The sequence below is a fragment of the Stigmatopora argus genome, chromosome 12 (genome assembly GCF_051989625.1).
Source record: "Stigmatopora argus isolate UIUO_Sarg chromosome 12, RoL_Sarg_1.0, whole genome shotgun sequence".
In the NCBI taxonomy this organism is placed as follows: Eukaryota; Metazoa; Chordata; class Actinopteri; order Syngnathiformes; family Syngnathidae; genus Stigmatopora; species Stigmatopora argus.
Window position 1 is genome coordinate 12,933,944 of NC_135398.1, and position 26,294 is coordinate 12,960,237.

General features: G+C 37.9%; 1 protein-coding gene across 8 annotated transcripts in view; it reads right to left on the reverse strand.

The window, feature by feature from the left end:
- The window catches only part of astn1 (astrotactin 1), a 204,599-nt gene that overhangs the window by 118,872 nt on the left and 59,433 nt on the right, over positions 1-26,294 (reverse strand). For 5 of the 8 annotated variants that reach the window (XM_077615015.1, XM_077615010.1, XM_077615011.1 and 2 more), the window contains 6 exons: positions 25,692-25,841; positions 21,441-21,608; positions 16,687-16,771; positions 15,329-15,403; positions 11,430-11,567; positions 6,571-6,721 (listed from right to left, as the gene is read on the reverse strand). In XM_077615015.1, the coding sequence (XP_077471141.1) occupies positions 6,571-6,721; positions 11,430-11,567; positions 15,329-15,403; positions 16,687-16,771; positions 21,441-21,608; positions 25,692-25,841 (767 nt within the window). The remainder of the gene's footprint in view (positions 1-6,570; positions 6,722-11,429; positions 11,568-15,328; positions 15,404-16,686; positions 16,772-21,440; positions 21,609-25,691; positions 25,842-26,294) is intronic. The other 3 variants (XM_077615012.1, XM_077615009.1, XM_077615014.1) reach the window with 1 other exon arrangement.

Here is a 26,294-nt window from a genome sequence, read left to right on the forward strand (position 1 = left end):
AAAGGAATCAGCACTGTGCAAATGCCAAACAGCAACAAATCCCCATGAGAGCAGTTGAATAAGCTAAACACTTTTAGAAGTTGTCTGATTGGTAGATAGATCAAGAGGCACATAGATTGACAAATGAGACAAAAGATGATATCAATTATTCCTGAAATCCTTCATTATTTCACTTGACACAAATTCATGGCCCCGGCTGATGGTGTATGGGTTTACTCGCCTGACTTCATAGAGGGCAGGCGCAAGCTCGATTCTCGCTGGCGGCGGTATGATTGAGAGTGCGCATGGTCGTTTGTATCTCTGTGTGGCCTACGACTGAATGGCGACCAGTCTAGGGTGTATGTAGTCTGCCCTTCGCCCGACGACAGCTGGGTTAGGGTCCAGCAACCCTGCAACCCTTTCGAGGATAGGCGATATGTAAGATGAATGAATGAATGAATAAAATATGTTCACTTAAATTATTTAAATTGCTAAACTACACTGACCTTACCCAAATTTTGAGTAAAACATGCATAATTAAAGATTTGGATAACATTGGCTTCTTGAGTTGTTGCATTTCCAATTTTTGCTCATGTTATTATTACTTGAAAAGAAATTTCCAAAGGGGTTTGAGCAAAAAAAATGGGGAATTGACCCTGCTCTAACCAAACACGTGGCTAAAATCCACAAACCAAATTTGTATCAGATACAAGGTATGCCATGTTTTTACAGGTTGAGGTATAATTTCAATCATTTCACTAAACAGTATGTGTATTCATTCATTCATTTTCTAAACCGCTTATCCCCACACGGATTCTGGGGACTGCTGGAGCCTATCCCTGCCAACTGCAGGCACCATGCAGGGGACACCGTTAATTGGTGGACAGTCAATCACATGGCAACAGGAGAAGGACAACCATTCATGCCCACACTCATACCTAGGGGCAATTTAGACAATTTAATCAGCTCACAACGCATGTTTTTGGGGATGTGGAAGGAAAATATTATATATATATATATATATATATATATATATGTATATATATATATATATATATATATATATATATATATATATATATATATATATATATATATATATAATACATATTACATTTGCACTATATTACCACAATGTACAATATTCCCAGTTTTTAATTTAGTACTTTTTATACAAAGTATTGTGAAGTAAATCTGATTTAGCGGGAATTTGGGTTATATATACATATATATATATATATATATATAACCCAAATTCCCGCTAAATCAGATTTACTTCACAATACTTTGTATAAAAGGTACTAAATTAGAAAAATATGTATTGGTAAGCTATACTTACAATAATTAGTGAAAAGTGGATGGAGGATTGGGGTTTCCAATGCTTTATTTGCAACCAAAATCACAAACCAAGACTACTGGCGGCCTCAGCTGACACCATCAAAAGCAAGTCGCCAACTACTCCATCCCTCCCTCTCTCAGAATAGTATACATTCAGCCATTTAGGTGCAGACCAGAAAACATGGCATTCAACACATCAACTTTGCAACATGATGCATGTGTGCAACTCAATATATTACATTACTATCTTTAATTTTATGTGATGTGAACCTAAGTTTGTTTGACTGTTGGTCAAAGACAGTCTGTGAGACCTGAAGAGTTTTGCTTTGGTCTTTGGCTGCATACCTTTACCAATGAGCATTGGGATCTCCCTCGTTTCAATGTTCTTTTTATAATTATAAGCTTTGTTTCCATGGTAATTGCTACTCTTGGCTGAACCTAGAAGACCCAGCTTTCTTCTTTGGGGCTTAATGTGAAAAAAGAAGAGTGAAAAAGCAAAGATACCCCTAATGCACAAACCCAGACAATCACTATGCACTAGCTAAGCAGAAAGTACATCATAACCCAGTGACTACCTACTTGTTCGTTGAAAAATTGTCAAAATTTTGGGATTGGAAAAGGGTTAACTCATCAGTATTAATCTGTTTTTTTAATATCTTTACATAGGCCTGCATAACTGGGTGGCTGCCAATAACCCGATAATGAAAGTGTCACAGTTCTATAGACAAACTCCACTTTTATGCCCTTTAGTCAGTAAATTGCACAAAACAGTGAGCATATACCATTTATTTAATGTCAAAAGTTTTCCCTTAATGTTTGACTTTGTTTTAGATTCCATTTTGAGATGGTTGCTCATTAAAACCAAATCATAAAATTCAACCTCAATGGGTGAATCATGGATGTTATTATTCCAGGAAAGGCAAAAGAAAGCCAAGTTTCACCTGCCTCCTTTGAGTCACGTCTCATTTGGAAGTGCTAATTGTGTATATATTCAGTGTTTTTCATGCAACATAAACGTAAATGTCAAATGTGCTGCCGGTTTCATTCTATTTGCGAATGCAATCTGTGCGTAATTAGAGGCTGACTGACTAAAGTGGCAGCTGTTGCACCTGGGGATGGCTTTCAGGCAGATCCTTTAATGAAGATAAGCTCAGGAAAAAGATAACTCAGCTGGGATGACATCATCAAAAATTAGATGAAATGGAGGGTGACAACATGATGAACTAGAAACTTTTGGTAAGGTCACTGTTACACAAACAAAAGCCCAGTGAATTATCAACAGTCATACTGCACACCTCTCTAACTGAACAAAAAAAGGAAATTTTGGAACTGCCGGTGAAAAACGCAACTGAAGACATGAAACTAAAATGACACTTTCCGGCCAGGACTTCAAACGTTGATGTAAACTTATATTTTATACATTTGAAATGAATGACAAGGAGTAACTGCATTTAGAGTGGTTTAAAGAGGCTGCCCAGTGTAATTAAAAGCAATGTGCATTAAATTTTGAATTCAGGTATGATTGCAGTAACAAGAGTCCTTCCTGTTCTTTCTCTGTGCATTTTCCCATATGATTTCTGATTTGTGGAGCCCCTTGTGACACACCTGCTGGCCGTGATATCTAACTCATTGGCTACAGTGATGGCATGTTTTGTCTAGCACCATCAGTGGTACTAAACATGAGCATTCACAGCCGTTCTTCTCAAATTAAATGAATTGCATGTCTATGTTAGTCAATGACAGGTAACGACTTAATGTGTTAAAGTCCAGCAAAAGCAGAAGGACGGTATGATCCTCACGCCCATAATATTACATAATTGCTCTGCTCAAGTTTTGACACATATTCTCTCATTTTATTCAACATATTGTTGAAATTTATCATCTTCATCATAGATTACGGTAACACTTTTAGCATAAACCAGAAAAAAAGTCAAGTGGAGAAATGTATGGTCACCACTCAACCTGACTGCTTCTTCTAACCCAGTGAGGAAAAGTGTTTTCACCTCATGACTCTTTTGGACTCCTAAATTAAGTTAGAGGGGATATCACATTTTGCATATATTTTAATTGAATGAAATCACTGTTTACCTTAATAGAACACATGAAACACGCCTATATGCACAGATTCAAACTGGACTTCGACAACGTAAAAGTAAACAGTATTATTCAAAGACTTAATATTGTACTTGTTTAGTTAGACTAGCAGAAATCACTGTTCTTCAAAAAGAAAAAAAACAGCAATCATGCAGACCATTTTAAATTACCTATATGCCTGAGATCTTCTGTGTACTATTCAGGCACACAAGGAAGTTTATAACAACCGCATCAGTGTATTGTGGTTTTGGCAGATGTTAAATATTTATACATCATTTTTCAGTAGATCTGATTCTAATGATACAATATATTTCATGTAATATTTATGGAATCACAAAAAAATTCTGACACTTGTTACCAAGAGAAGCCATCCTTTGTGTATATCCTAGCAATAGCCCATTCCCTCAGGTTGTTGGTTCTGATAGAAAAAAAGTTCCATGTGCCTACAAAGGGTCTGGCTGATCTGGTGAACACCTAATTGTATTAGCAGGTGAACATTTGTGAACAGTTAGTGTTTTAAAGTGTTAAAGTGTTACTTCCATTTGTGAGCCGAAAAAAATGGTGGATAGTGAGAAAACATTAGTGTTTATTTTTCTGATGCTATGTAACTATACTATTCCAGGAATAGCTATATTTCAAAGTAATGGATAGAAATATGACAATGATCCTTTATTCTAAAAAATAAAATTCTCTGAACATTTAGCGCCATATTACACTGCAACCTAAAACAGTTATTTCATATTGTGCAATTCACATTCCATAATAAATTATGCTCTGTATTAATGAATGACTAGGAAGTGGCTTTACCAACAGTGTGAAGCTTAGTGAGATGAAAACCACTTTAAAAGTAAAGAAAACACCAAATAGAAGAGACAAAATAAAGCATATCCTTTGTTTTATTAAGAGTAGAATCACTATTTTTGATGAAAGATGAAAATCAAATATTTCTTTTGGTGGATTCATTGGGACATACGTAGAACACAATATTCTGTCGCGCTTTAAAGTCCAGTCAACAACATCGACCAACCAATAGGAAGTTTTGCCGTCCAATATGCAGTTCAGCAAATGCTTTGAGGGCCAATCGCAATCAGTCAGCCAGTCTGTCAACAAATCACCTTCTGCCGGCCACAGTCACTTAATAAGCCTTTTGTTGATGACGCAATAAGTGCCAGAATTGTCGAAGTCACATTTTTGTGAACATGCTTCGGTTGGGATTATGCCGCGAAAACAACAGTTAATCCAGTGTTCTGTTCATTTTGAGTTGTGACTGATGAAAAGTATTGTTATCCCTGTACTTGACTTGACTATGATTTTTGCCCCAAGTATAGAATTTTCAGGTTCTTATCCTCTCTGCTCTGTATCCTTGATTTGAAGGAAGTGCCGCCATTGGTATCAAAGTTATTGAAGAGGCATTGTATTTCATTTTGGTCATTCAATACAAAAAACTTGAGTATTGAGTGAGTCAGGATCACGGATGGATCGAAAAGTAGATTGCGATATGATGATATGCATCTGAGAGGAATAATTTTATCGCAACGATGTTGCCGGGTTATTGTAAGTGGTGGCCACATTTAACACTTGAAGACAGGACATAAAGTACTAGATCATAAATTGTAACTTAGCGGAGTTTTTTAATTGTTTTTATTATATTTCCTCATTGAGAATATCAAATAACAAATTGCTCTGAAGAACCATACACTAAGTACTCTAGCATTATACAGCATAGCACAGTGAATTTCTGCTGCAAATTGTACCTTAAAAATGTTATGTTCGCTCCTTTAAACTATCTTTGGAATGGTTTCCCTCAAAAACACGAAAGAAACCCAAAGATGGATATGGACAGATGAAGTCACATTTTTATGATTTAATAAGTGTCATCCAGAGAACATAGGATGTGCCTCAAAGTTGGAATGACTGTGTCTGACAGCCTCTTACTGGTAGAAAGGGATTTCAAAGAAACAAAACACTAGCAGAAGGCTCTATGATTCTGCAAATAAGAACGTTATTGCTTGCACCCCCAACAGATGGAGACCAAAACAGAACTGGCTGTTACTTGTCCTGGTTGCTAAGCACCACCTCCAGGTAATTAATGTGCTGTCATGTGTAAGAAAGGTATTCTGGACGAAGAGGGAAGTCAATCTTGACATTCATTCACTCAATTCACTTTTAAGAGGCCATAAAATCAAAGTAAAAATGAATAGATAGTTTGACTAGGAAAAATGAGGGCTGTTGTTAACAATGAATGAATAAAACATAACATGAGTCTATGTAATAAGGTTTTTAAAAGGCGATGGCCATGGCGTGACCATTCTGACTGAAATACCGACACCTTTTAACGATTATGCCATTTCCAATAGAATGTTTCCTTTGTAAACACAATTGTGCATGTTTTAACTATCTGAGCCAGAAAACAATTCTGAAGGGTAAAGCACATTTCTGAGTGTTTCCCACTGTCTGCACCAGAATTTTAACAATTATCAGTCTAATATATCATAATGCACAGATATTTATCAGACAGAATAGTAATTTAAGTCGGAGTTGCGACTAACAAGCATCACGTTGTTCATATTTCATCTTTATTTGATTGTTTGAGACTACACATTGATCAATGTTGATCACGCATTGGTCTTCACCTGTTGCGTCCCCTATTTTGAACTGTGAATTTCCATACTTAATATGATATTTAAGACAGTGAATGCAATCTACATATAAGTTAACAATTAATCAATTTATCTAAATATAATTTTAATAAAGAAATTAGCTTCCCATTTGAGTGGCTCTTAACCCAAGTCTTTTTAGCTCATCATTTTGGGTAGTTTAAATAATGTCACCATTGCATCCAAGGAATATTATTCAAAGCACTGTGGTATTGGTGCTCGCTAAAATGGAAACTGACTGACCAGGAGGTCTTATATAGTATATTGGTAGGAGCGGGCAATGAAATCGGCCATGTCGACAATCACTTCGCAAGGACACCCAATCGAAATTTCTGAATAATTAGCCTTCTGAATTCATCCAGACTTTTCTTATACCCTACTGATTCCAGACAAACTTTGCCACATGTGGCAAAGCAACCAGAAAACATAACAGACCATGCATTCTTATTTATATTGCAATCTGGGATATGGTCATTAGCCAAACTGAAAAATGATGACTCACCACACATCCAGTTGAGTCTAGTTTTCTGTCAGATATGCATCGGAAATTGCGGCTACAGCCTCCATTGTCTTTAGTACAGTCTCTGACAGGTCCAAATGAGTCCAAAAGAACTTCCAAAGAGTCAAAGGAAGAGCTGATCATCAATTCTTCCCTGCAAATGACAACGCATTAAGGATATAGTTACAGTGGAACCTCTACTTACCCATGCTTCAACGTACACATTTTTCAGGTTATTAAAGCCTTTGGTGTGCAAATTACTGTCCAAATATACGAAAACAAGATTCAAGTCACGAAAACCCCCAAAGCATAAATACATTTCCTGTTTTGGTTATTTTATTCTGATTTTGTCGCAGTAGCATTGTGTTCTGCTTGACAACCTCCCTACACTCCGCTGGATTTCTGTATTGGCAGTCTAACAAAAACAACTCTTTTGACCGCCATTCGTCTGCAACAGTTTCTTTTTTTGGAGTGTGGTTAAATCAACTTTGTTCTTCATTTAAAATTACTGGTGCGAAAGAAATGAAGAAGCCGTTATCCATCCATTTTGCAAGACAATACAGCCATAACCCACCTACCACCTCTATGATATTAAAACAGACGGAAGCATTAAAAGCAACAACTCCTTGGCATCCCCTCTCTATACAGAATGGCGAAATGGAGAAATTGTTACTCTTTTCGAGTTCTATTTAATACTAAGTTGTTTTGAATTCTTAATTTGTTTAGATGTGTATTTATGTGCATGTGATCGTGTGCTTTGTCTGTTGCTAACATTAGCTTCCTCCTTGCACTTACATACCAGCAGGCATATTAAAATGAGTAACAAACATCCAAACACATTACTGTTTTTGGATGTTTGTTTGAATGCCGTAATTGTAGGACAATTTAACCCAGTGGTGGGGAAACTATTCCACAAAGGGCCCAGTTGGTGTGGGCTTTCGTTCCAACCTATAAAGAGGAAATCTTTCCACAAATATCGTATTTTAGAAGTGCAATCAGTGGATTGCAGTCAGGTGCTTCTTGTTTCAACAGAAATTCCATTGGTCAAACTGACTGCGCTGGATCAGATGGAAGAAGCACCTGCACCCACACCGGCCCTTGAGGACTGGTTGGCCTACCCCTGATTTAACCTGTGCAATTGACAATGACTGCTATTATTCAATAAACCCAAAATGCATTCATTCATTTCCATGCAATTCATCCTCACAAAGGTCAAGGTAATGGAGTCCATCCCAGCGAACTTCTGGCCGTTAGACGGGGTACACCGTGAATTGGTTGCCAGGGCACAATGACACAAAAAAACATTTGCACAATGTCTAAAAAACCTTTATACCTAATTTTGGGGGGCTCAATCAGCCTACACCGCATGTTTTGGAGATGAACCAGAATAATTATTTTGTGATATGAACTGTGTCTCATCATTAGATATATGCAAAATAAGACCCAACAAAACTTTTAAGATGTTAATGAAAAAAGTTGCATACTAAGGAAATGCAGCTACACAATAAGATAACCCAAAAATGAGTTCACTGTTCTCAACATCAGTATTTGAGAAAATATGCCATTAATCCTGTGAAAAAAGAAAAAAAAAGCTCAAGAAGATATCAAGAGTACATAAAAGATACAACCACAATCTAGCATTTAAATATTTTTCACATTAAGTTTTTTTAATATTATTTTGGGACCATGCTCAAGCTAGTCGTGGGTGAAAACGTACCAATTTTTATGAATATTCTACTCAGACATTCCGTGATAGCTTAATCATAACAGATAAATATTAATCTTCATAAACCCAGTTGAATTGTTGGTCTGAACATTGTTTTGTCCTTTTTTGTCCTTATCGTATTCTTTGTGTTCTTCATCAATCTTTGTGTAGTAAATGAATAAATCATCAAGGAGAATGATTACATTATTTTGAATAGAAAGAAATGTAAAACATGTGATGATGACAAAACAGGCAAAGCTCTGTTTTTCCTCACAGAAGATTAACATCAGAGCTATTCCCAAAGGTATCTCATCTCATCTGATTTCATCTTCTCCCGCTTTATCCGAAGTCAGGTTGCGTGGGCAGCAGCTTCAGCAGGGAGGCCCAGACTTCCATCTCCCCAGCCATTTCATCCAGCTCTTCCAGGAGTATCCCAAGCCATTCCCGGGGGGACAGCCGGGAGACATAGACACTCCCTAGCGTGTCCGGCCCCAGGGAGGCGTCCAAGGAGCATCCTGATCAAATGCCTGAGCCAGCTCATCTGGCTCCTCTCGATCCGGAGGAGCAGCGGCTCTACTCCAAGCCCCTCCCGGATGACCGAGCTTCTCACCTTATTTCTAAGAGAGAGTCCGGACATCCTGCGGAGCTAACTCATTTCAGCTGCTTGTATCCGGTATCTCGTTCTTTCTGGCACGACCCACAGCTCGTGACCATAGATGAGGGCAGGAACGTAGATCGACCGCAGACACTGCCTGTCAATCTCCTGTTCCATTCTTCCCTCACTTGTGAACAGGACCCAAAGGTACTTAAATTCCTCCATCTGGAGAAGGACCTGATCCCTGACCCGAAGAGGGCATGCCACCTTTTTCTGACTGAGGACCATTGTCTCAGATTTGGAGGTGCTGGTTCTAATTCCGACTGCTTCACACTCGGTTGCGAATCGTTCCAGCGAGAGTTGGAGATCATGGCTTGATGAAGCCAACAGAACCACATCATGTGCAAAAAGCACGGATGCAATACTGAGGCCACCAAACTGGAGCCCCTCAACACGTCTATAAAAGTGATGAACAGAATCGGTGACATAGGGCAGTCCTGGCGGAGTCCAACCCCCACTAGAAATGGATTAGACTTAAAGCCAGCTACGCGGACCAGACTCTGACACCGGTGATAAAAGGGACTGGACCCCGCGTAACAGGGGTTCCGGAACACAATAATCCTGGAGTACACCCCACAAGATTCCCAAAGAAATACAGTATGTATATCCATGACGAAGTTAAGAACTCTTGCTGATTTAGAGTCAGACATATCACATATTCTTCGAAATTCGCACAAAGCACTATACCATCTAAAGACACAGACCCCTTGTTTTGACACTTTTTTTCACGGTAAATATGATATTATCTGAGGAAGCAATTTTTCTGTTATAATTGCTGTTTGCTTTGTTGTCACTTATGCAAGTGGGACCTATTAGGCAGCATGTCTGCAGATGATGAAACACACAGCACATGTACATAAATACTAAATTATTCGGGAACTAAAGTTACAGTGGAAAAGGGGAGGGTTTAAGAATGATTAGGTGTTGTGTGAATTTAAAATGGCACTTTACATTATTTAATCCTAGTGTCAGATTGGAATCAATTTAACTCATGCAAAGCCTTTCAATGCTTGAGTACTTAATGTTTAGATAACAGTATGCATATAATGTAACCTATTTTATGTATTGTGTCGTGTGCTTTTCATGTTATTGCCACTATCTGCTACCAAATATACAGGAAATGCAATTAGGAAATTGTCACTGCAATGCACTGAAAGTAGACATGGCCCATAAAAGTAATACTATATGTTTGAACTTGATTAAGATATGAAAGTTTAACAAACACATGATTAGGAATGTTGGAATTAACATTTCACAAAATAGTTATTATATATCACGGGTCCCTCTGTAAATTTCTTACCTCTCCATAAGTGCAAGCACGTACACATGCACAAAAAATAATACATTAGAAAACAGAAATTATAACTTCCACTCTCTAAAATGACGAAGAAACCTCGTTAGGTATTTGCCGTAATTGCAACTCCCTTATTAAAATTCAGCTATCAAGTTATGCCTACAAATTTATAAGATCTCTCAGAACACATCACTGTCATGTTTGTGTTTGCTGCTGTTTGGGCTTTGTGGGGGAAAATAATATAGTAAAAACACTGGCCGATGAGAAGCCGTGCTAAAATCCCATTAGGAATTCTGGGAGGGAAGCTGTGCATCAGTTAGCAGTAACTGCCACTTGATGTGGCATCCGCTGAATTTCTACGAAGGCAGATTCTGGATAACAACTAATTGGCAATTATCTGTTTTTCATAACAAGCCACATTTACCAACAACTATATCACTCAATTAGCGAGTCTAAATATATATATATATATATATATATATATATATATATATATATATATATATATATATATATATATATATGTGTGTGTATATATATATATAAATCATTATTATAATGTGTGTTGCTCATAAGTAGTTTGTTGTAATGTTTTTATACATTTAAATTAGGCAAGCTTATGAGCAACACACGTTATAATAATGATTTATTGAAGCTGAATTCCATTTTATTTGACATTTAACATTTGCTTTTCCTGTTAGTATGCATTTGGTCGATAGGTGGGACATAATCTCACACATTAAACCAAAAAATGCCCTATGAAGCGAGGGCCATCATGAGGGGTATTCGATTGAGAAGGGTTAATGTTACCTGACAGAAATTTCACAGGGCAAATAACAATCTGCAAATTAGGGCAGGATTTTACACAGCTGTGCACGCTAGGCATGTTCCAGCATGCATTTATAAGTCAATTCTCACTGCTAATTACAGTATCCCACATCTTCTGTTTTCTTCTTAAACAAATTCACACATACTCCATGGAAAAACAAAATATTCTCTAAACAGCAAAAGTCACATTGAAGTAAAGTACCATCAGTTAGCACACACATTCTCAGAAGACGTTTAAGTTATCGATTTTTTTAACAACTGCATTCACAATATTTTTAATGTACTTGATTTATGGAGCGAAAGAAAAAACACAGAGACAGAAATAACTTTCAGAACACCGAAATTGATTTAACAATGTCACAATATATCATAATTCTTACCTTACATCCACGGCATCCTCCATAACTGTCATATCCGTCTTGCATTTCGCAGAGGGGTTGATGGCAAGCTCTGCAGGTGGGATGACAAAGCTTTTACTTAAGGGCAGCCACATCCCTTCTCCTAAAGTATACGTGAATCTGTAAAAGACAAAATGGCAAATAGTGAAAATGTCTTTGAAATACAACCTGATTTCTATGTGATGTACTGTAACTCTCCAAACTGAATGGAAAGAAAAGAAAAGGTCAAAATGTCATTTATCTCGAAAAAAATGTTGAGCACACCGGCAACCCTCATAAGGATAGTAGCTCAGAATTTCATCTCTCATCTCATTTTCTGAACTGCTTTATCCTCACTAGGGTCGCAGGGGGTGCTGGAGCCTATCCCAGCTGACTGCAGGCCAGAGGCGGGGGACACCCTGAAATGGTGGCCAGCCAATCGCAGGGCACAAAGAGACAAACAACCACACTCACACCTAGGGGAAATTCAGTGTCCAATCAGCCTACCATGCATGTCTTTGGAAGGTGGGAGGAAACCAGAGTACCCGAAGAAAACCCATGCAGGCCCGGGGAGAACATGCAACCTCCACACAGGTGGACCGACCTGGATTTGAACCCAGGTATCCCACTGTGAGGCCGATACGCTAACCGCTTATCCACCGGACCGCCCTCTTTTTGACTCTTATACCACAATATAAGAGTATTAGTCTGACAAGTATTAGTCTGACAAGTGTATTAGTCTGACAAGTGTTTTTAAATAATGATTGAAAATACAAAATATTTTTTAAAAAAATCCCCCATTGATCTTTAAACTGTATATATTTTTTAACATGCAACACTAAATCAGTAACTTTTTATGGATATACAAACAGTTGATGTGTAAAGATTTTTATGATGCAAATATATTCATTCATTCATCGTCCATTCCGTGCATCCTCGTAAGGATTGCTGGGGTTGCTGGAGCCTATCACAGCCGACTTCAGTTGAAAAGACAAACAAATGGCCATCAGCAAGAAACGAACCCCTGCCTGCCCGCACCCAAGTCTATACCATAAGGTGGCCTCCGAATACATATTTTGTACATAACAATTAAAATTTGGTTGGTAATTGGATGTAATTTTCTGTGTCAGCTCTCAGTTAAGTTTCCCTCAATATATTAATGGAAGCTATTGAAATGCAACTCAACAGTGTGTTAAAAATGAAATAAATATGTATCAGAGGTTAGCGTCTGTATTTTAAATTGCAATTTTTAGGTACAGGTAATTTTACTAGGAGTGAATGTAATTACAAGGAAAAGGTCAATTTATGTCTTAAAAATTGTTCAGTTTTCAACAAATGCAATGTAAAACAAGCACATGGGGTAACAGAATAGAATCGATAGAGAGGATATTGTGACAATTTAACTATGAATATTTGAATAGTTGATGCCTCAAAATAATTTCTCGTTTTCTTTCAAAGTCAAATCCATTACAACTGCTTTCTTGACTGATGATTTTCTGGCAGGAAGATGGAAAAAAATAATGAACACTTAATTTTGCCTTAAGTGTGGGAATCCAAATAATTTGCCAGCATACGGGCATTCTTAGTAAAGCTTTTTTCCTCACAAAAAAAGTGTGGCTGGTCACAAATGATCCAATTAAGCAATCATTTAGTGGCCATCTAGATTTTGACTGAGATTTAAAAGCAAATGTTCATAAATAAGCCTCCCAGAGTGAGATGAATTGGATTAGAAAATGTATCATAACTTCACACATTATTTTCATTCAATTAAAAGAACATAGAGGCATTTGGTGGGAAGCATGTTTTCAGTCTTCTCACTGGCTAAGTAGGAAACGCTAGCAGCTTGTAACAAAAGCGGATTGCTCCTAAATGTCCGTTAACTTGTTTATGTGATCACTCTGAAATGGATGTCTGCCGTTTTGTAAACAGGACTTTCACATCCTTTCCAGATGGATTTGTGAAACAATTTACAAATATCTAACGTAGTGAGTTGTTTAGAAGGCTGTTTTTTCAAAGGAAATTTTACAATGAAGCTTGGCTGAAGAGGATGTTTCAGCAGGATGAACACTTAATTGCCTAGGATTCAAACAGTGTCCAGTGTAATGTGTGCAACTGCATTGTATGACTTGTTAAAAACAACTTAAACACTCGTTTAATTGACAATTAGGAATTAGTATGTTGCTTTAGTGCAGTGGTTCTCAAATATTGGGTCCAAGGTGATGCCATGGGGGATGCAAAGCAATACCTAGGAGCATATGAGGTAGAACTGATTTTTTTTTTTACTAGAATAAAGTGTAATTGCACATTGACTCTGTGGATGGCGGTAGCTAGCTCACGTTCAGAGTTCTTGCAGGTAGCACAACATCGAAGTAGAACAAACAGTACAGAGTATAATTACCTAGCGAGTCAGCAGTAACCACTAACTGACTTTCAGGTTTATGCTTCAGAAACACTGCTTTAATGGATCATTTGACCAATGTTTTTCACGTTTTGTTGGGGTTTGGGTGGAGGTGTGTGTGTGTGTGTTTGTGTGCATGTGTGTTTTCCTTGTATGTGCTGGCTGGGTGATTGTGTGTGCTTTCCGCCTCTTGTGTCCCTCCGCGCTTCCCTTTCCTCATGTAACCCGCTGTGTATTTGGTAATCAGCCCCTGTCTATGTATCTAAACGCGTGTTCTGTGATAACGTGTGGGAGTATTACTTTGTGTACCTTAAGTCTAATATTTCGTGTGGTCTCTGTTCACATAAGTCATGTTTTTGCCTCTTTGTCAGTGTGCGACCTTCCCCGTTTATTTGTCACTTTTGTACAACCATTTTTGTCATTAAAATCCTAAGTTGTGCACCAGGTTGCTTTTTCTGCCTCCCGCACCCGAGGTGTTCATTACACTGTTCAGACAAAATAGAAGACATTGCAATGTACAATAGTAAAACCTAGTTTACATTTTTTAGAAGATTTAATAGTAGTGGTTAGGAGTTATTAGATCAACTAGAAGGAGCTGTGCTAAAGGGAATTTCATATAGTGATTAACCAATTACAACCAATGTGAATGGATATACGGCGCATCGGTTTGCAAAACGCACTTCCAGTTTTTGAGAAAATTGAAGTCTTTTAGTTGCACCGTATAGTGCCGAAAACACAGTAATTCATATTTGCTTGATACAAATTCAATCAATTCAGCAGTTAGATACTGACTGAAGACAGAGGGTATACAAATAACATTAAGAGAGTTGGAGACTGCATAAAAATTTCCATAACGTAAGGTAGAGCTGTGTTTTCAAGTTAAGGAAAAAAAATCTATATTTCTAATTTGGGGAAAAGTTGTACCATAGACAGGAACAGAGCTGAGTAATGAGTCACACTATTGAAGTAAGATGACTAAAGAAACAGACATGAGAATGAGGATTGTAGGGAATGGAAGGGAGTAGAGACATGGAATCGATCAAAAAGGTGTGTCGGTTGGAGGTTGTGAATGACCTTGAATGTAAGTAGGTCAGCTTTTGTCAAAGGTGATGGATGTTACAAGTTAGGTGGAAGAAGGTGAAGTTATTGATGTGTGCTTGTCAAAAATGGAGAAGGTGTGACGACCAAGAAGCACAATTCAGATGGCACGAAAACCATTTACTGAAAATGAAAGAATATTAGAGCTAGGTCCATATTATCGTTTTGGCCTAAAAAGGAAGAGACAATCCAGGTGAATATATTCACAATCTTAATGCAAGTAGAAAAACCAAATTATTAATTAATGCTGTTGAATTTGGAGATATTTTATTGCCCGACCTTTGCAGTAGTAATGCTTTCTTCTTTGTCATCGTGAAAATGGAATAATTGAAGATTGTTCTTCAAATATTCAAGGGTTACGGGGAAACTGTGCCATAATGGAGATATTTTCTGAAGTTTATCCTACCTGAAAATACGATCAGAAGGTTGTTCTCCCATCACAAGATCAAAACCACGTTGAAAAATGGTGTAAGGCCAAGGCCTATGATAATCAGAAATACATTTCAGAAGGGAAAACATGAAGCTAGCAATGAAATAAAACTTTGGAAAATAAAAGCAAAACAGCTGGATTTTTCTTCTTTAGCTGAAGGTGTTCTACTCATCAATATACCATACGTCTGCCTTTGAGTCATTCTTTTAGCTCAGAGCCATATCCTGTAAAATTGACTATTTTGATGAGTTGAATGTCTTCACACTTACACATATACACATTCTGTGTTTGTCTATTTGGTAATATAATTCACCATGATTCACAGAACCCATGGAAAAAAGTTAACATACGGTAAGTACAATGAGTATTTGAACACCCTGCTGTATTGCACATTCTCCCACTTAGAAATCATGGAAGGATCGTGGCTGGGTCTTCCAACTTGACAATGACTCGAAGCACACAGCCAGGAATACCAAAGTACGGCTCTGTAAGAAGAGCTCAAACTCTGTGTTTGTCAGCGACAGCCCAGAAACCTGACTGATCTAGAGAAGATTTGTGGGGAGGAGTGAGCCAAAATCCCTCCTGCAGCGTGTGCAAACCTGGTGAAAAACTACAGGAAACGTTTGCCCTCTGTGATTCCAAACTTAGACCACTGTACAAAATAATAATATTAGTTTCTCGGGTGTTCAAATATTTATTTGCAGCTCTGTCACACAAATAAATAATTAAAATGTATACATTGTGATTTCTGGATTTTTCTTTTTAGATTATCTCTCTCAGAGAGGATATGCACCTACAATGAAAATTTCAGTGGAAGAATTTGCAATATAGCAGGGTGTTAAAAAACTTAATAAACTGACAGTATATAAAGTGATATTTTTGACAAGGTATCAAATTTGAAAATAAGAGAAAAACTATGTTTAAAAAAAATAATGGTTCTTTTTTTACATCTCAGTGAGAAAACATTCCAAATATTTTTTTAAAAATCATTTAAAAATTTGTATGGCAAATTATATCCATGTCAAGTAAAATCTATAATTTAAGAGGATACATTTTAATAATAAAACACAAATAACTTCTATCTTTGTGCAGGGAAATACAATTGTGTTCTATCCATTCAATATCAGTTACTCAAACAAGCTAATAATTTTTACTTAACCACCACTCTATTAGGCTTGAAATATTTTAATGTGCCACACAAAATTTTATAGTACTTTCATTGTGGTTGTTTTATTGTGTATTCAGATGTTGCACCTGAGCATAAATAGGTTTTGGGGACAAGAACAGAGGGAATTGTGACACAAAATATGATTGAAGTAAGAATGTTTACTCACCCCTGATTGGGCCCCCATTCACTACGGATGCAGAGGTGCTTGTGGACTGGATCCTTCATGTAGCCATTAAGGCAAATGCATTCCCCTTGCAAAAGAAAAGCAGTGATTCAACCATGTGCCATTCTAGTAAATCAGAGGAAACTTGTTTAGGCAGGCGCATTAACCAATACAAATGAACCAATTTTAAACACCTGAATCCTTGCTTTTTAATATAAAAGAACACAGATATTATAAGTACAGAATCTGTATTTGTGTCGTTACCCCTACAGTGTAGTATATTAGACATAATAAACATAATAAGTCACCCTTTAAGATACAGGAGATAGTACACACCCATGGGGCACCACAAACAGCATATTCCCAAGCCCCTTTTTGGAAACGACTCAGAATTGTGTTAGCCAATTCTTCTTAGGATCAGGACAACCTTTGAAAACCACATGGAATAAATTGGTTTGATGACTACTATATTGACAGTGAAGACTATTCTCGGTTTGGTGGTCGATAGAGCTTGTATTGTAAGATAAGCAACAGAGTTGCCAGAACACCCTCCCACGGCAGACACATTCATGCAATGAAAGGTGCATTATCATCTTGAAGAAAGAATGAATTATTCATCATTATTATTCCAACATTCTTAGAATCAATGGGCTAAAAGTCTCCAACATTTCAACATAGTAATCGTGCATTTATTGATTGATTATAAATGTAACAAAAGTGATCTCCTTTGTGCTATTCCTAGACATGACCTTTCATTAATAAATGGAAATTTGCATCATTTTCTCAGAGCGTTGTCTTCATAAATTTCATTGGCACAGCGCTGAAAAAAAGTCATAGCATCACCACCAAGATTAGTGCAGATTTGTTATTCAAAACTAAATTATTTTATCCAGTGCCCGACAGGTTTTCCTTAGACTACAGAAAATGTTGACTGTATTGACAATAAATGTATTAAAATGATTTACAAACACATGCATTATGTCCCACACACACAAACTTTCTACAGAGGGTACGCACAGTAACCTGGTTTTAGGTTTTGCAGGAGAGAGGCCGTGTGTTAAAGGATCTACCTTCTCCTTTCATGCTTTGCAGAAGCAGCACAGATGTTGCCACAGAACATCTTAGCTCTCATCAGTATCTTTTCTAGCAGAAAAGAGGATTGGACTTAAGCTATCTATAGCAACTCTGCAATCTCCCTGCAGCGGCTGCACACATGCACAGTTGTTTTATCATGGATACATATTGGAGGTTGAGGAGGGGGTGTACAAATTGCCTGCTCAAATATATTTGAAGAAATGTGAATCGTGCTGGCTCAAATATTTTTTCGATAAAAGTTTAAGCTTGGGACAGACTCTTCCAGTTTGGAAGTCAAAGAAAGGTTATGAAACTAGATGCCCATGGGATGGCAATAATTTTTTGCATATTAAAAGCAAAACAAGACATACGTAGGGTTAGGATTACATTTGGCTTTTTAAACGTGAATAGACTGTGTATCCCAGAGGACTGTAATAGTTACTATAAAAATCAGGTAAAACTAAAATACTATGCACAAATGAATATAAACTAGAGATAGTCTGCACACGATTATACATTTTTGTCCATTAATAATGTGACTGATAACCTGTACCACTAACCAAATAACCATTCATTCATTCAACCATTTTCCATACCACGTATTGGAGTCTATCCCAACCAACTATGGGCACCAGGCGGTGGACACCCTAAATTGTTTGTTAGCCAATCACAGGGCACATGAAACAGACTAATTCATGCTCACACTCATAGCTAAGGGGAAATTTGTGCATGCATGTCTGAGGGATGTGGAAGAAAACCTGAGTACCCGGAGAAAAACCAACAAATACAATAAGTATGTTGTCACAGGCACACTCATGTAGTGTTGTGTTTGTTTGAAAGTAGGATAAGCACATTGACTGCTGACCGTGTACATAATATGATTGCAGCTCCCTTGTCGGCTCACAAGGGCAGCAGCTTTGGCAGGGAAGTCCACAGTTTCCTCTCCACAGCAACTTTGTCCAGCTCTTCCAGACAGTCTCCAAAGAGTATTCTTGGTCAAGCCTGGGGCCACTCAGATGGCATTCCCCCATTTTATACCTGAGAACCAAGATCTCAGATTTGGAAAAGCTGATTCTCCTCAAACTTGGCTCTGAACCACTCCAAGAAGAGTTAGTAACATGATGAAACCAACAAAGCCACATCATCACATTACAACTTGATGACATCCATTACCAGTGTACACCAAAGGGTGTAGGGATTGCTGCCATGACAGGCAACACCCTTACTACTGCAGCTCCTCAGAAATGGAGTAGCAAGCAGAACAAGGTCCACTCAGACTCTATGTCCTCTGCCTCTCCATAGACATGGCAGTTCCATTGGATGTGATGTTGCTGCTCCTTCTACAGCCAGGCTCCAACGCCTCTTGAGAAGAGTGGTCCCAGAATCCCAGCTGTACGTGGAGGTGTCCCTGACTATTTCTAATCAGAACTTTTAAACCTCAGCATTATCCCAGCTTCCTGTCTTACCAGAGAGGTGACATCTCTAGTCCTAAAGGCAATTTTATGTATGCAAGGCTTTCAGCCGATACCCAGCTCTTTCTCCACTCAACCTTGGCCCCTTCCACATAATTGTGAGCCCATGGGAAGACAAATCCACATTGCCTCTCCAGCCTGTGCCCGGCCAAACCCCATTGGTCTAGGCTTGATGCCCAGGCACTCAACATTGTGTTCCATCTCCAAAGGTAGCCCTCAGCGACCTGTGTCCGGGTGAGAGAAAATGCCATCTATTTGCTGGAGATTTCCAAAGAATCATCCGGACCATCTTATCATAATTTTCCACACATTTCTTTACCATGCTGTGTCATCCACTAAGACAAACTCACACACTTCACAAATGCAGTAGCCAAACTCATTGGTCTCCCCACACCCAACCTCACTTAACTAAACAACAGGTCCATTTTCCGCTTAGCAAATGTCATAACTCAAGACACCACTAACTATACAACCACATCAACCTTTTACCCTCAGGGCACAGATACAGATCCATTAAGTTTAAGAGTGGTCGCCTTGGGAAAAGCCTGTTCCCTGCAACTATAACTGCCTTGAATCTCAGTTGAACAACCTCACTGATCTGTATTTTTCTTGCTTTGGAATTTATTTTGGTGCTAGGCCCCTTTGTTGTGTAATGATGTCCTGTTTGTGTAATTTTTCCATTTTAATAGTATGTGATGACCATCAGAGAAGACAAATTAGCCATTGGGGACAAATATACAAATCATACAGTTCCTAACTGTTCATATAGTTTAACTTTCAAGTTATATGACTTCCTTTTCATTATTTGTCTTTAATGTTATTTCATCTTTCAATTCTTATTGTTTTTAATTGTCATGGCAATTTAAATGTGACTTATGTATCATTGTATTTGTGTTTTGGGATTTTTATGTGATGTAAAGCACTTTGAATTACCTTGTGTTGAATTATACTTGGAAATAAACTTGGCTACATTTTTTATTTAAGTGACATAACATTGGTATTCATTATACTCCCCATGGGAAATTCACACTAATATTTTGTTACACACCATGCAGAAAGGAGATCAATCAGATGCTAGGGTGCAAGGACATATGTCAGACTAATGGAGTATGTAAACATGCCTGTGAGCCGAGTCTGGTGCTGGGTGGGGGGAGAGGGGGCAAATGGAGGGTGGTCTCTCTGTGCTAGGGCACTTCAGTAATTTTCAGAGCGCTGACACACAAATAGTATGGTCACAGGAAGATTTTCATTTCTTTTAGTATTTTAAAATATATGTAACCGAGTGGTTAGCGTGTCAGCCTCACAGTTCTGAGGTGGAGGGTTTGATCCCAGGTTGGTCCTCATTGTGTGGAGGTTGGATATCCTCCAAAGGGATCTGTGGGATTTTCTCCGGGTACTCTGGTTTCTTCCCACATCCCAAAAACACAGGGTAGGCTGGTTGGACACTCAAAATTTCCCCTAGGTATGAATGTGAGCGTGAATGGTTGTCTGTCTCCTTGTTCACTGTGATTGGCTGGCCACTGATTCAGGGAATCCCCTGCCTTGTGCCCATAGTTAGCTGGGATTGGCTCCGACATGCCCTGCAACCCTTGTGAGGATAAGCAGTTCAGAAAATAAATGAAGGAATGTTTGGAGATATGCAAGCACTCTACATTGCATGCAAAATAAATGTTTAGGTGTGAAATTCAATAGAATAAAGTAAATAATAAAATGCATAATATTTTTTTATGAATGTATACTTTGAAATAACGAGACTTGATCCAGGTGGATGTTGACAGAGCAGAAAATAGATCTTGCCCATATTTTGGACAGAGAGCAGAGCATATGGACAACCTTGCAACGAATAAAATGGCAACATATTTGCTGCGCCGTTAGAATGTAATGGAACGAAGTCACACTATTGGATTTGGGGCGTTAAGGTTTTGATTTTTCCCATTTGAATGTAAAAAATTGGATTGACTTGATTATATCTGTATTGGACTCATAAATTTAAGGTATTCATCTACTGATTGACTTTATTCTTTAGCCTATGATGTTTCGTGTAGTTTATTCACCAGCAAAAATATTTACAAACATCTACAAAAGTGGCATGAAAAAAATAGTCACGGTGAATCTATGAGGTAAACTTCCACTTCAGCTACAGGTCCACGAGGACAGTAAAAGTACCAAGTATAAATAATGCTGCCACAATGTTGACTAATTAAGGCTCACCTGTTTCTTGATTACACTGGTGCTCACAGGGGTCCAGCAAGCGTCGCCCACACAATTCATTCACCCATGGCCCACTTGCATTCTGCTGGTAGTACAGTAAGATCTGTGCTGGGTTCAGCCAGTCCGAGGCATCCAACTGACTTCCCTGCAGCAAAATAAACCTTGACCCTACAGATGCGAGAGGACGCCGAGAACAGATGGAAAAAAAAGGATGGACTGAGTGAGTGGGCAAGAAAAAATATATTCGAATGAACAACGAGTAACCGAAACATTTCCTTACATCGACATTCGACACAAATTTCAGTCAAGAGATTTGGTTGTTTCAAAAAGCACACCATTGCAATGATGCATAAGGAAAAAAACATCTAATTAAACGTGTTTCCCTAAAATTACAATGAAAATAAACACAGTGGTCTTAAATATGTTTGGACACCCTTGACCATTAAAAAAAATCTTTAAATTATTGTTGGTATAGATCAGCAACTTCTGATTCATATATCATGTAGTAGGCAAACAGTAATATTTGAAACATGAGGAAAGTTTCAAAAAGTGTTGAAAAAGTATTTGAACAAAAAAAACAAAATTACATCAATATTTAAAGGAGCCATTTGTAAGGTTGGGGGTAAAAAATGGTATATGGACATAGAGTTGTAGCATAGCATCTTTCCACCTTCATGGCACTCATAGTGCTTTTACACTAAATCATAATTCACCTACTGATAACACAGATCAGGAGCAATGTGGGGTTCAGTATCTTGGAAAAGAATACCTAGACAAGGTCATCAGAGCGGGGAATCGAACCAGCAACCTCTGGGCTGGGGAATGACTACTCTACCACTGAGCTGGGCAGCTGATTTATGTTATTAAATGCCTAATAATGAAGCACACAACATCCCCTTCCCTTCCGCAGATTAAATCTTTGAAAAGGAGATTGATGATGTGTCGTCATACCAATGTTGCATTTCAATCATAAAAGACAGCCTTAAAAGCTACACATTAACGTTAGCAATGATCATGTGAACAAAAAGCACGTGTAGTCTACAATCTGTCTGCTCCATACCAAAAATTGGTAAATAAATAAATACAAAATAGTACATGCTACAGTATTCAAACATAAGGGTTTCAAATTGCAAATAGCTTAAGTTGGTGGATGAAAAAAAACTTTTTTTTATTTTGTGAGGTAAATTAGCACACACAAAATAGCTGAGTTGAAAAAAAAACAGAGATCCAAGCTCCAGGCTAATTTTTATTGTCATGACAGAAGTGAGAACTCTAATCTTTTTTTTTCATTAGACTCTTCTGAATGCAAAAACTCATTAATACTTTTTGATTAGCAACAGTGTAACAATGTTGTCAAAATAATTTTAAACCTTTTTGTACGTTAAAAGTAGTGAAATAACAAAAAAAGACATACATTAAAATGTATTTCTGCATTTAAATTCTGTGTATGGCTTTCAAGGAATAACATTTAAACATATGAAATGTTTTTGGCTCTTTTTGTTAAAAAGGTTTCCTACCCCTGAACTAATCCATTACTTGCACAATCTTTGTCTTTAGGTCATCTAAGAATTATATTATTCTGGAGTTACCATGATGATTCTCTTCAGAGAAGATGCAAAGAAGAGAAACACTTGCAAAGAACAAAATCAAACAACATTTGTTTGCAAATAATTCTTGGAGAAAATGTCATTGATTTTTGGTCCTTTTTCTTAGAAGTACACATGCTTGAATGTTCAACCTCATATGACTGATTATTATAGTACATTATCTGGAACAGTGAGTCATTTAAAAAGAGATACAAAAACAAATTTTTAAATGACTTTCATGGGAATAAATATTGTAGTGCCTGATGAGTTTTGCGTTTGACATTTGAAATGTAAGCCTCAACATGTTCAGGGTATCAAACATTCATGTTTTGACTCTAGGACTTTGAGTGTGCAGAGTAACATTGCACAGCATAACTACATAAATAATCAAAATTAGAGAAAATAGCATCTGAAAGGTCATGCATGTTTTAAGTTTTCTGGTCACATTTGCGCTTTGACATAAAGTGGTGCTACTTGAAGAATAAATTCAGTCATTTGTGAAAGTTTCATTGTGAAACAGGTAAAAACAAACTGTCACTTTGTAGCCAGTAATTGCTTGTTTAAAAAAAAAGATAACAAAGATATCACCTGGGATGATGTTTCCCAGAATGTAGATTCAACACAAGAGGGCCATTTTGGGGTGCAAGTTTAATTTTACGTTCAGACCAAAGTTAAATTTGCTTATGATATATATGCCTGTCGTATAAAACAATTTTATGTTCAAGCAGACCACCCTTACCAATACCACCCTGGTCACAACCTGTTCCAGCTGCTGCCCTCTGGCAGACGCTACAGGTCTCACAAAGCACGGACAAATAGACTTAAGGACAGGTTTTTTTCCCACAGCCATCAGGACTCTGAACTTGAGTTACCACGACACACAATCCCTTCTGTGCAATAACTTCAGGGTGTGCAATAACAAGGTGCAATATCTTTGAAATCTGTGCAATATTTTAGAATCTGTGCAATATTTTAGAATCTGTGCAATATTTTAGAATGCTGTGAAATATTTTAGAATTCACCTAGCCGGGATGTGACTTTTTATACTTTTATACTACTATTTATCGTTTTTTTACTGGGAAAACACACTTTGAAAAGCTTGGAGCAGCACCACCAATTTCGTTATACGCAGCTGTGTATGATGACAATAAAGGCTTTTAAATTTGAATTTGAATTAATAATAATAATAATAATAATCAGACATAGGCTTTGTCATTATCATTTACTTGACAAAAGCCTAATTGTCATCATACCCAGAAACTGCGTATGACGAAATTGTTGAACCTTGACATTTGTTACATGAGAGGGCCATTCTTAGAGCACACTAAGCAGAGATTCCTAGACCTAGAGCTTCTGGGAACTGACAGGCAGGCCTTAAATATTGTTGTCTTCCTTCGACAGAAAAAAAAAAAGAACTCCAAAAAGCCCTAGTGATGAAGTTCAGAGCACGTCACCATGACCGACCGGCCTGTGACGATTATGCTTCTAGACCTCTCCGGAGGTTTTAAGAGTCTTGCATGTCTTCATCTTGGCAAAAACTCATTTATATAGGATGAAACTCCCCTCGACAAAGTAATTAACATTTGTTTGTTTACTTTGGTAAATCTATCCCCTAGCCTCAGAGCAATTTCTTGTTTCTAATCAACACTAAAATGTTCATATTTGTTTTTCTTTTTCAAAACAGTAGAATCTATTCTTAAACTGAACAGCAAATTAATATTTCCTCCAATTAGAACAAAGAAGCCCAACCATTTGTAATGGAATTTTTGGCCATATACACATGCCCAGCTATGGGCACCAATGGCATCTTTCCTCAGTAAATGAATCCATTTGATTACATTAGATAGATAGATCACATTAGTACATTTGATTCACCGTGACAATGCATCATGCCTGATGAGATTGTGGAGACATTTATGGAAACATGCTAAATGTATCCTGGTTTTGTAATTCAACAGGTGAATTTGCCATCTCTCATCTCTCTTTTCGAAGTTTCCCCCATGGATAACTCTCTTGAATGTTAATGTTTTCCTGGCAGACTAGTTAATAACATTGGGAAGCAGCAGCTCCCTGAATCAAATCAAACCTCCATATGATAGATGAGTGAGGCTAGTCAGTCTATTATATATCACCACTGGCAGCTCACTCTTCTGAAAAAAATGAGCTAGCACTGTGTACGATTGCAAATACTACTCCTTAAAAAGGAGGTATATATACATATACCCACCCACACACCCACACACCCACACACCCACACACCCACACAACCACACAACCATATATACACACTGCAGCTGGGGATGTTACATTGTCTCTACTCAAAGCCGGGAAATTGCTTCAGTCGAAGTACGATGAAGGACTTCCTGGGGGTGGTCTAAATTACCTGGCCTCAATATGCACTGATGCTTTGAGAACATAGCTGTTGTGTTCTCACATTGGAAACACAGGGAGGGGGTGGTTGACCTGGCATTTACCTTTGTCACACAGAGTGCAAAACAAATCACCGGATAGCCCACCAAACACCTGCAGTCTGTTAGTGACACAGTAGAGTGAATTCTCTGGAAAGCTGCGCAAAATACCTGCTCAGATCACTCAACACCCACCCATTTAGCGCAATCACAGAGAAAAATGAATCCACAATCTTAGGTTGCTGGAAAAGCCTTACCGTCAGCGATGAGGTGCTCTGGCACATGGAGGATTACACGTACAGAAAGGCTGCAGGATATGTGAGAGCAGTAAACCAGGCTCATCACACAGCTGATGACACTGATTAGAGTCAGTGTTGTCTTATTGATAGGACTCCGTGGGGAACCTGCTGCCAGATACAAACACACAAAGGATTGGGGATGGATAGAAATTGACATACGAAATGATTTTGATGTTGTGTTTGTACAATCTATTATGCATGCAACAGAAACAAAACCAAAACAATGGGCTTTCTACCTATAAAAAGGCTGCTTGATCAAAACTTTGGGGAGTTGAGCTAAGACATTTTGGTGACTCAAAACACAATTTTGCACGCCTGCGTGTGGTGTAGAGATTCTCGCTTATGGTGGTATGATTGTGAGTGCGGGTGGTCATTTGTCTCTTTGTGTGCCCTATGGCTCACTGGCGACCAGTCAAGGGTATAGTCCACCTTTCGCCCGAAGTCAGCTGGGTTAGGCTCCAGCAACCCCCGCAACCCTTTTGAGGATGCTCAGTGTGGAAGATGAATGAATGAAAATGCATTAATACAGTTTCTCAAGTATAGAGAATAATATATTGCATG